The following is a 12,544-nucleotide window of genomic DNA, read 5'->3' on the forward strand; positions in this document are numbered from 1 at the left end:
TGGAACAGGTAATTTCATGTTTGTTTAGGAGAAAGCCACCCAAATAGTCATGTGTGCTATAGACCATGGCATGGAAAAAAGCAAAAAAAAAAAAAAGAAAAAAAAAAAAGACATAGTCATGGTACCACCACCATATTTGTATTATTCAATGTTAATATATAAATGTTGTTTCACTTGTGTGTTAGGCCAGCATCACCTACTATATACAAAGGATTCTTTGGAAAAGGATCCACCTACCTAAAACCCCATATATTCCAACTTTAGGTTACACAAAATCTTGCACACTATTTTCTTTTTGGCCATCTTTTGAGCCTATGTTGGAGACAGAAAAACCCCACCAAGGATTTTTTTTTTTTTTTTTTTTAAAAAAAAACCCTCTTCATATTTACTTTTGAAGTTTCATAAAATGTGTTCCTGTCGGCCATCATTAGGTGGGAGAAAATGTAAGCTTCCACCTAAGATCAAAGTAAAAGGAAAGGAAAGGAAAAAAAAAAAAAAAAAAACCTACTAATTATATTCCTCCACCCATGTCAAAGTTTGGAACATATGTACTTTAAAGGAAAAGCTATGTATACTTTGATGATGCCCTTGTCGGCCATGATGCCACCCTCTAAAAGAAATCCTCTATTTTATGATTTGGAAATTTTTGTTAGAGTATCAAAAGGGGAACACTATTTCTTTAAGAATAAGGAAAAGAGGGTCACTATGTGTGTGCCTATAGTGTAATTTGCTCTTAAAATTGATTATCTTGATCGCATCTCCCTAAAGAATTCATTTAAAAGGTGTAGAAAAGATATCGATCTTATTGTTAGCATTTTTTCAAAGATTCTTATTATTGTAAATGCCCCAATTTTACATTGAAAAAATATTTAGTTTACGTAGAATGAGGGAATTAGAAAGGAGTTTATGAGTGCTAAGTGTTAAATTAATGATTAAGTGATTAAATTTACCTTTTCCTATCAGCTTAAGCTTTTGGGATAATTGGTAATTTAACATGGTATCAGAACCAAAGGTCTTGGATCAAACTTTAACTCTGTCCATTTACCCCCAATTTAAATTAAATATTTCACGTATTGGGTCTCATCTATTAAAAGGAAGTTTGAGCCCATACTTGAGGGTGTGGTGTTAAAGTACTAATTAAATGATTAAATTTACCTCTTCCTAGACAAGTAGTAATTTAACACTAAGTATTCATATATTGGTTAATTTCTTACTAGATGAGATCACGAGATTGTGCTTTATAAGCAATTTTAGGGAGCTCAAATTGCAATTTGATTAGTTTTTTTTGAAGTAATAGCATAGATGCTAGAAACGCTAGATGAGATTACGAGATTGTGCTTTATAAGCGATTCTAGGGAGCTCAAATTGTAAGTGGACTAGTTCTTTTGAAGTAATAGCATAGATGTGACTAGCGTTTTTCTTGGGTCATTACAAATGGTATTAGAGCAACCTAATAGCGCCAAGTATGTCAAGGATTTAAGGAGGTAAAATTATAAGACCACAATCTTATATTGAGAAGATGATTAGTTCACATAAAGTGGGTGGATTATAAACGAAATCATGGGTGCCAAGTTCCATTTTGGTTCCTTATTATGTCATATATATTGTGCTAATATAATTAAGTGATTATAGGTAACTCCAATTACAACTTAATTAACTATTTGAAGTGGTAGCATAGATGTGATTAGCGCTTTCCTAGTTTCGAGTTTATGTGAGAAGACACTCAGGTCGTCCCATCTAGTCAGGCAGGTGCTTGACCGGATAAATAAGACGACTCAAGTGTCTCCTTATACATAAGATGCCTATATTGTACGTAATACGAATAGTTCATTGCACCCCATCGATTCCATTGAATCAATCTTGATAAACTATTACCTCCACATGCCTCCCAACCAATGAGGCAATCATCAAGCAGATTCTCACCTCTTTGATCAAAAGCAACAATGGAGGGAGGCATGGCATTCTTGGTGAGAAAATGGAAGTGGGTGCCACTGTGCGTCATGTGGTGATTGTGCAGTAGAAAGATAAGGTATATGGATTGGTGGGAACCAAAGCTAGGGAGCACAATCGTGCAGCTTTTACGTGCAAATATACTCAAGATCAATCGCACACACACACACGTATGCAATTCCACAAATGAATAATAACATAAACCCTAGCTAGCTCCTTCCCCATCCTTTTCTTTGTCTTTAATGATGCAAGAAGAAATTGCAAATTATACATTCATCCATCATGTGGGAAAATTATTTTTCTATAATAACTTGTTTGGATTACTTGAAGGCTCCTCCAATGATGGTTAAAGTTAGCCATCACCCCATTTACATTACTTTTTCTTTGTGCTCAAATTGGTGCACCATTTTTGTCAGCAGCAGCAAGGGACCTACCGCATACCTGTAAAAATCCACTTACCTCCTTATTTGTAAGAAAAATCATCACATATATTATTATTCATCATGGTCGGTCTTTTTGGTTTTAGGATATAAACTTTTTCTTTAAATTGAATTTGATGAAATTCTTTCAATTCGGTCTATCAAATTGACACCTTTTTTTTTTTTTTTTTTTTTTAAACTCTAGTTTGTTTCAGCATAAAATATTTTATATATGTTATTGTGTTGGGCATGACCAAAAATATTAATAGTTAAATAAAAAAAAAGAAGAGAAAATTCAGTTTACCCCCTGAAGTTTCAGGAGTTTTTCAATTCGAACCCAAATATTTAAAAATTGACAATGTACCTCCTAATGTTTCAAAACTTTTTAATTCAGACCCTCTGTTCCAATTTCCTTCTTTTTTTTTTTTTTTGAGAAAAATTTCCGTCTAATTGGACGGAAATCATCCCAAGTGCGTCTCACGTAGGATTTTGATGTCCTCTATTTCAATTTTGCTCTCATTAAAATCTATGAAATTACATAATTACCCTCATTAAAACTTATGAAATTGAGGGTAAAGTAAATTTAACCCAATAAAAAATCTTTTCGGTTTAACCATAAAAACTTCTTTAGTTTTAGAAAATAGTTTTAAATTTCGTAAACTATTTTTCAAGTTTGAACCTCTCTTTTTCAAACTGTCGAACTACCGCCGAAAGTTACAACCCGTTTTTTGCCGTCACTCATTTTCCGCACAAAACTAAGGACAAATTGAATTGCCCAAATTCGACTTGGTTTTAGTTTTGCAATTATTATCATTATTATTATTTTCAAATTTAATTTCCTATCTTTTGTTTTGATGTTTTTATCATTGGCATCCTTTATGGAGCCTTTTGATCAGATTCCGACTACTATCAATCGGGGGCCCGTTCTTGATGGATAACCAAAAATACTGATGTTAATAAAGGTTGTACATTTGTATCCACTACGTGAAAAGGGGTGGAATTTTGCTTTTTTACTTTTTTTATTTTATTTTATTTATTTTCTTTTCAATTATTATTGTGTTTTATTATAGGCATTGATTGCCCAAACGAATTCAAGTATAATATGATTACAAAAGATTGCCAGTGGTTATGCATATAATGAGGACCATATGTATTCTTATGATGGTATAATTACTATTAATTATTACTTTAAATTCTATTATACCAACATAAAGCAATGATATTATTAACCTTTTTGTTAACACAATTAATCCTCTTTGACTTTTGTGTGTATATATAGCGGTGTTCACGCAGTTTTTATTAACCGTTTTGTAATCGATAACTGCTTTAACTGCTAACTGTATTAACCGTTAACTGCTTTAAAAAGCGGTTAGTAAAAATCGCGGTTAAGCGGTTAGAGCATCTCCAGCAGTGTAGCTAAAAGGGAGATATTAGCTACATTTAGCTATTTTTGTTTTTTTTGTTTTTTGTTTTGTTCCAACAGAATAGCTTCATATTAGCTATTATACCTTAACTGCTACAGTAAATATCTTCATATTGCTATTCACTGTAGCACACTAGATTATTGAATATAATATTATTTTCACATTATTTTCTCTCTTCTCTTTTCTCTCAACGTTTCTCTATCTTCTCTCTTTCCTGTTCATGAATTTATGATACATATTCAAGTCTTTTGAATCACTAAAAACTCTCCAAAAAAAATTGAATAGCATGCATATAATTGACAGACTAAAAATGGAAAAATATAAATAAATAAAAATAACACACAGGTATGCTGTGTGAATCAATTCTATTGCAATTTACAATATGATGCAAAAGCGTCGCGTATAAAAAAAAAAAAGATTAAAAAATAATATTTAATAAAATAAAAAATGAAATAAAAAATCTGTTGGAGTTGGTATTAAAAAATGAGTAGCTAAAGTAGAAAATTGTGTTTTTTGACTAGGTAGAATACCTCTTACTGCTGGAGATGCTCTTAGCGGTTAGTGAGTTTTTGAAAACCACTAACCGCTTTTTTAATATAATATACATATATTTTTATTATATATATATATAGAGAGAGAGAGAGAGAGAGAGGTGCAAAATAAGCCAAAAACAGAAAATTGGATCAAAAGAAAAGAAAAGAAAAAAACCTGAAAAGGAAAAAAACAAAAAAAGTGAAAAAAAAAAACATTTAAAGTGAGCCCAAAAAAAGCTTAATTCTCAAATTTAGCCCAAAAAGAAAGCTCAAAAAAAGGGTTAGTAAAAAAAGCGGTTAGCTGGATGCAGTGAACTACTACCTAGGCGGTTTGCGGAAGTGGTTAGTAAAATATATTAATCGCTTAAGTAGTTGCAGTTAGTGATTTTAGCCACTAACCGTTAATCGTAACAGCATGATCACCCCATATATGTTGGGGGAGGCGAAATGGGCCTTCTCCTTGGATTTTCAGCAAAAAGAAATCCAGCAAGCCTTTTTGAAAAGACAGATCTATTTAGGCCGGTTTTGAAAAACTTGCAGGTCCAACTTGATAAAAGGGATGTCAATGTAGGTTTTTTTTATTTTTTTTTTAATTGTCCACGTGTCCAATCCACACGGAGCCCTTCTTTTACTTCTTGTTCTCTATCCCTCTTTACCCTCCACACTTTCTCACTTTTCTCCTCACCTCACTTGACCCGCCACAAACGGAAACCGCCGCCGAAGGCCAAACTCTAGCGGAAAAATCAACAGTTTCCGCTCTGGGTTTGGCTACTCAAAGAAAAAGGTAAAAGAGCTTTTCTCTTTTTCCCGATTTCAAGATTGGATTCCGTTATTAACTTATTATCATATAATTTGAGGTTTATAGATGAATTTGATCGAATTATATTGATGTTTAAGGGATGTTTAATGTGGGTTTTTGTGGGGTTTGATAAAACCATTTAATTTGATGTGCCGTGTCTACTGGGTGTTATTGATTGCAAATATAATTTGTTTACCCTAGTGACCAATATGTGTATGGTGATGTTTGACTCTTCATGCTTATGCTGTTTCCATTTTTTGGTTGTGGGTGCAAAGTTAGTGCACGTGATGGTTTACACTTGATCTCTGAACTTCAGGTAAGTTCCATGTTTGACAAGCACATCTACTGATGCACTGTCTTTGCACCACTGGTTTTTTTTTTTTTTTTTTTTTTTTTTGAATACTTCCTTTGTTTATGTGTATGTCTGTGTGTGTATATATGTATGCCTATGCATGTCGAAGTGAAGACAAGATAAGAAAAATGGAGAAGTGAGGTGTGGAGATCATTTGTTTGAAGTCTGGAGTTTGGGTAATTTCTTTACAAGTGCAGAGATTAGTAGAAAATTAGATGTGTGTGTGTGTATATATATATATATTATCTGCGTTAATTGTAGGCTTGTAGCAATCTACCCTAAGCCATGTTCATTTGCAATACCCCCACTAAACTACAACTTTCGCAATCAACACCCTAATTTGAGATTGATTTGTTTTGTCCACCCACCATCTGAAGTGTAAAAAACAAATTAATGGGGGTGGGGTGGACATTGATATTTTATGTGCACTACTTTGTTATTTTTTACAAGTTAATATGACGCACCTCCCCACTTGCCCTCTAATTTGTTATTTCTTTATACTGATTTAGATGCTGGGTGGTCCTTACAAATTAATCTCGAATTAGGTTGTTGGTTGCAAAAATTATAGTGTAATGATCCCAGAGTTTGAGATTCATGGTTACAATTAACCCTTTTTATCTTAGGCAGAATTCACCCATGATAAAAAAAAGGCCATTAGAATAACATAAAAAATTTAAGAGCCATCATCATGATTCTTTTGTTTTAAAAAAAATGTGAAGCAAGATTTCCACTTTTTCCTAAATATCTTGCCTTCTTTTGGTCTCATAAATCATATTTCAGTTTATTTGTTGAGGTATTACAAACAAAATTTTGTGGAATTTGTGGTTTGTGAAATCTTGTGATGTATATGTACCTTGTTCTTTAAATTACTATTGTGGAGATATTTGGGGAGAAAAGGAAGAAAATCCTTCGAAGGTACTATTGGTGAGACAAGCACATATAACATCTCTTTGTTTCATTCTAATTGGCTAACCAGATAGAAGAATGTGAGATTCCCTCCATTTCTATTCTGTCATCCGAATATTTCCCTGCAAACATTTTCTATTGATTACCTTTCCATCAAGCAATACATAATCTGTTTGATCCAGAGCCTTACTTTTCTTGTAACAAACAACTGTTGTTTATCTTCTATGTGTTTTACCATCCAGATAATAGAAATGGGTAACAAGAAAAGACTAATGTGGATAAAAGGGACACAGTAAAGTGGACAGAACGGTGGGAACAACTTGTTTGGCTCATCTTATGAAAAACAACTGCTGTTTATCTTCTATTTGTTGTGACATGCAGATAATAGAAATGGTTAACAAAAAAAAGACTAATGTGGATAGAAAGGACACAGTAAAGTGGACAGAACGGTGGGACGACTTGTTTGTTGATGCACTTGTGCTACAACAAAGCATGGGAAATAGAATAGATAAGAATTTCACAACAAAAGCATATGATAATACTGTGAAGGAACTACGTGAAAAGATTGGCAAGCCATTTGAAAAAGGTCACTTGAAGAATCGCTTGAAAACTCTTAAACATAATTTCCATGAATGTTATGACATTTTCAAGGACATGAATGGTTTTACATGGAGCCCAGAGACAAAAATGTGGAATGCAAAGCCTGAGGTGTGGAAGGCATTGATAAAGGTTTGTTTCCTGGTCCTAGTTTCATTATATTATTATATATAATTCTTCTATTTATAGGAACTGATGTTCTTTTTATTTTTATTATTTACATTTTTTAAAAAATAGGCAAAACCTGATGCCATAAAATGGATGACTACACCTATTAGCAACTACAATAAGTTGTTGTTGCTCTTTGCAAAAAGAAGGGAAAATGCAAAGGGTTTGAAGATGGATGCACACCGAGGTAGTGCCTCAGGAAATGAAGGCTTATGTGATGATATCAATCAAGTCATGTCACAGAATGAAATTACTCTTAATCTGGAGGACTTGAATGGTATGAATGGTGGTACTAATCAGTTACCTCCTCCTGTTGAATCAAATTCTCAGTCAGATTCTCGACCACCTTCTCAATCTGCTACATCATTGAAAGGCAAGAAACGGAAGGCACCAAGGGATGAATTTGAGAGAAATATTTACCAAAAGAAAAAAGATGTTTTTGAGAGAGAGTTTGAAAGCATAAGGGAAGCAATACTAGATGTTGCACAGGCGATTAGGGAGGGGAATGTTATTGCAGAAAGAGGCCGACCGCGTGTGTATACAGAACAAGAAGTTTTCACAGAATTGGTGAAAATTGGTGTTGATGTGCACTTGCGCTATAAGGCCTACACTTTCCTTGTTGCAAATGCTGGAAGGGTGAGGGCGTTCTTTGGTTGCCCAGCTGAGGAACGTAAGGAACTTTTGCTCCACATGATGCATAGTCCCCCAGAAGAATCTTAATGATTTTCCATGGTTGTTGATGGGGCTTTTGTAAATGCTGTGAAGGCTGGCGTATGGTAGTACTCTTTGATGACTTCAGAACTCTCTAATACAGCTTAGGAGTTTTCTTTTCTTCTTATGTCTCAGTGTGGGAGGGAAATATATTGATAAGTAGAAATCAGGTTGATTTGTAAGTTCAGTTGATGTCTGTACCAGGCATTGAATAGGATACGGTTGTAGTAGCTTTATCTATTTTGATCAATTGTTCTCCTTCTTTACAGTAGAACCGGATACAACACGATATGTGAGTTCGATGTTAGAATTAGCTTTTATAGGGGTTCCTTGTATGATTAATAGAAAATAGAGTCCCCTTGAGTGGCTCATTTGTATGTGTTTGTGTCTGTGTCTGTGTTTTGTATTTTTCTTGTCAATAGTTTTATAGCAGGTTTTGTATAGGGAGGGGATGGGGTTCAACCCAATTTCTCTAAATTGGGTTGGATTTTTTTTTTTATACTAATTTATTTCTCTTGCTCATTTTTAATAAATTGTTATGTGTGAGTTTTATTTAATGGAGAGTAGTTGGAGATTGTATTGGTTTACTGGGCTTCAGGGAATGAGATCATACTTCTGGGCCTTCTTAATGGGATTGACAAACTGTCAAGAAGAAATCAGCTTGAAGGGCTTTCTGATCAATACGAATTGGACTACATGGTTGATTTTATATTTTTTGTGTATTAAAGTTGCTCACTTTGCGCTTTTAGTGAATTATTTTACTTATAAAAAACAAATTATTGAAATCTCATGTGGTTTACCGAAGTTGATTAAGCTTTTCATTTTCTTAATTGATATGTGAGTGATAGAGGATCTTTAATCAACCCTATCCTTAATCATCAGAATAAGATTAGTTAGTTTCGTAAGGAAAATAATCACCAAGTTAAATCTCAAACCGACCTCTACTTGAAAGCCGGCGACAAAGTAACGAAGTAATGCAAGCTCTCACCAATGGAGTAAGAATTTTTTTACTTTATATCGCATTAACAAACAAATTTCTTCATTTTTTTGTGAGAAAAAAAATTCAAAACATATTTTTACTTTATATCACGTTAATCAATTTCTTCATCATTTCTCATTTCTTCATTTTTTTGTGAGAAAAAAAATTCAAAACATATTTTTACTTTATATCACGTTAATCAATTTCTTCATCATTTCTTATCTCAAAACTCTCTTCTAAACACAGCTCGCAACTTTCTTGATACTTGAGGGTAAGGAGCTGCTACAAATGTTTAGGGCATGGTACCCACGTCCAATTAGTGAACCGTGCATGCATGGTTCTCCTTATTATCCAAAAAATGTGTATGCCAACACGAGAGTAATTGTTGTAAGAATAATGCTATTTTCACTAATATGTTATTTCAATTGTATGACAGTCGTGCATATAACAGTTTACTAAATAGTATTAGTCTTAATTTAAATTTTGAGTAATGGGTTTTAATGATTGTGGTCACAAGTTTGTATCATAAACAAATTATTTTCCAATAAAGATCCGAAGTTGTGTACTCATCAAAAAAGAAAAAGATCCGAAGTTGGGGTTAACAAAGAGAAAAAATCCCAGTGAATCGATGGATGAACAAAGTCAAATTTGAGAAAGATATTTTGCTCCCTCCAATCTAGGATCCTTGATTGTCAATAACATTTCTAATGCATACTTTATTATTTTATGTTATATGCTTTGCAGAAAACAAGACAATGCCATGCACATGCCCTCTAAATATCCCTTTCTTTAAATAATCACACACATAATAATCGATCATTCATGTTCATTTTCTGTGGAAATTGAGAAGCTAGCTCCCGTTATCGAGAGTATCCAAGTGCATGGTTGTCTAGATGAACACTTTTTTTCTTTCTTTTTTCTTCTTAATAATATTAATATTAATATTATTATTGTTATCATATTCCTAGAACGACTTATATAATACCACTTGGTCTATAGTGGCAGACATTTTTTCTTCTTTTTTTTTTTGAATGAAGCTTGGAGACGTGGCACCCAACACTACTAAGCACACCAACAGGCCACATGCCTATCGGCATTAATGTTGTTTGGAACTTTGGATGCTAGCTCTATAACTAATATTCTTGATGGTTAGTTTGGGCACCTGATGAATCAGTTACTCATTAATTTCTTTTAAAATTTAATTGAGTAATCATCTCAACATTTGTACGTACCCAGATGAAAGCACTTATCGTTAACGTACGTTGTTAATTGGTACTCATGAAAATAATTAAAGCTCATATTCTTATCTAGTGCTTTGGATATAGACTGTTTTTCTTCTTCTATTGTTGTACCAATAATTATCGATCTCTTTTGTGGCCACTTAATATGAATAAGTGAATTCATTAAACATGAGCATTCTAAGATCATGTTAAGTGATCTTCAAGAGATTTGTTTGTTGCTTCATTTTTGAATTACTTTAAAGATTGATAAACTACACTTATACTCCCTTCAATTTATCACTCAATTTGTAATGTATCCTACTAATCTCCTACTCAATTTACAATGTCCCTCTTCCATTAAGATTATTTGTTAACTTATACGCCAAGCATATCACATGACCCACACGTGATGTAAAATGTCCATTTTACCACCATGAAATTTTTAAAAATATAACTACACCCTTACTTTAAAAAAGAAATATGTTTTAGTGTGTGTATATATATATATACCAAAAGGGTCAATTAATATGCATCATTTACAACAGGCAGCGCAATTCATTCTCCTATCAAGCATATATAACAAAAAGCTGCAGTCTAGCTCCCCCTTCTATTGCGCGGATACTCAGTTTCTGTTTCTTAAATTAATGTGTAAATAAATAATAAAGGGTGTGCTTGCTTCACTGCCTAATTAATTCGCAGTCTGTTGGGGCTTGAAGATATATATATATATATATTGAGGAGGCCAGGTTCTTAAATCTTAAGTATAGAATAAGAATGTCTAGATTGGTGTGATTTAGGGCAGTGAAGCTACCCGCCGGCCGTCTTGGCTATCTCAAAGGCTTGCAACTTTAATTTATGAAGCGCAAACGATGGTGACGTTACCATATTAGGGCACCCTTGTTTCAAGATGAGATATATATATATATATATGATGATCAATTTATGTTGTGGAAAACAGGAAACCTAGGTACCATATTATCTAATATCTATTGTTTGCGTTCCATGTATGGTTGACAGATGGAAAAACAAGCTAGGCCGTTTGGTTAATTACTACCTGTTTTTAATCCTAGCTGTACATAAGAGGAATTAACACTCCCCGTTACATACGGGCTCAAACTCTCATTTATTTCAAAAGTTTTTGCTATGAAACTATGTTAAATCATCACTTATCCCTAAAAGGTTAAGTAGGTCTAAGAAATGGTTGATTTAGTTATTTAGTTACTATTCTAACACCCACTTTAACTAGAAATGTTACACATTTCAAAAAAAAAAAAAATTTGCTCCCCAAATGATGTGTCGCAATCCTAGATGTAATCTATTATTTTGGTAAATGTGTCACCATCTGATCATGAGATTGGGACACATTATTTGAGAAGCAAATAAATTGTAGAGAATTTTTTTAGAAAATGTAACAATATTCCTCATGGTGAAATATGGCAAAATTGATGATTAAGTCATTAATTACTTTGTTAAGACTTAAGAGGAATGGAAACATCATCAGTTTTGCCATACTGCACCATTAGGCATGCAAGAAGTTCCTCATGGACCACCCCGTTATGAGAAACCATAGAACACCCGTGTACCTAATGGGAGCATGATATACTCCGTTCAAGTGGATCATCTCCATTTCATAGAGCTATTTAGCGAAAAATGTATAAAAATTGAGACAAGATTACCCTCATATTTTAAGAGAAAGACAATTATGTCTCACCCTTATGCCTAAATAGTTCTTCTAACTCCATTTCATTTGAAATAGAGATGATCAGTTTCTAAGTGAAATGAAGATGAACAATTTCATTATTCAAATTATAAATTCTACAATATTTAATGGTGTACCTAGTACCACGTGATCATTTTAAAATTTTAAATAACATTAATTATGTTAACTATATCCCAAAAACATTAGTAAAAACTATAATTAAAGCTTCACAAAATCACACACATAATATAGTTTCACACATCATACAACCATTATGAGACTTGACACATACATAAGCTAAACTTTGTCCTTTTCATTTATGTGAACATATTTAACAAATTTGAGCACATATAACAAGGTAATAAGCTAGAGTAGGTCAGGCAATCCCAATTATATGGAGTTAATTAAAAAGAGTCGATATAATGCTGGCATTGCCTCATCCTTGTTGGTATATAGAGGGTTTTGGGCCATTATTTTTCAAATCTATCCAATAAATTAGCGTGCAATATCCGGAATGTGTCAATAACATTGCCGGCAACTGATCCATAATGAACAAAAGTCAAGAGTGCCAGACAATGTTCCAATCTTTTTCACTGTATATATATATAAATGTTTCTAAACAACAACCCTAAACCCTAACCCTAACCCTAACCCTAACCCTAACCATAACCAAAACCAAGTAGCTTGGGTTTGTAGAAGAAAACAAGGGGTTCGCAGAAATACATTTGCCTTTCCAAGTGCTTCAGTTCGAGGCGACACGAGCACTTTCCCGGCGGTTCCTCCCACC

At 33.4% G+C, this 12,544-nt stretch overlaps 1 protein-coding gene and 1 non-coding gene across 2 annotated transcripts; both read left to right on the forward strand.

Annotated features, from left to right (window-relative positions):
* Positions 1 to 4,991: 4,991 nt before the first annotated feature.
* Positions 4,992 to 8,236, forward strand: LOC132164635 (uncharacterized). Its single transcript, XM_059575175.1, has 3 exons — positions 4,992 to 5,110; positions 6,765 to 7,112; positions 7,218 to 8,236. The coding sequence occupies exons 2-3, from the start codon at positions 6,774 to 6,776 to the stop codon at positions 7,866 to 7,868; spliced, it is 990 nt and encodes a 329-aa protein (XP_059431158.1). The 5' UTR covers positions 4,992 to 5,110; positions 6,765 to 6,773; the 3' UTR covers positions 7,869 to 8,236.
* LOC132164836 (small nucleolar RNA snoR101) lies at positions 5,415 to 5,478 on the forward strand. The gene has a single exon (XR_009438438.1). It is a non-coding gene; the product is annotated as a small nucleolar RNA snoR101 (small nucleolar RNA).
* Positions 8,237 to 12,544: the final 4,308 nt, after the last annotated feature.

Source organism: Corylus avellana, chromosome ca10 (genome assembly GCF_901000735.1).
Source record: "Corylus avellana chromosome ca10, CavTom2PMs-1.0".
Classification (NCBI taxonomy): Eukaryota; Viridiplantae; Streptophyta; class Magnoliopsida; order Fagales; family Betulaceae; genus Corylus; species Corylus avellana.

Bases quoted from the DNA above. Each gene is read 5' to 3' on its own strand.
- LOC132164635 (XM_059575175.1), top strand. From the start codon at position 6,774: ATGGTTAACAAAAAAAAGACTAATGTGGATAGAAAGGACACAGTAAAG. The intron at 7,113-7,217 runs GTTTGTTTCCTG...TTTAAAAAATAG, and splicing joins TGTGGAAGGCATTGATAAAG to GCAAAACCTGATGCCATAAA.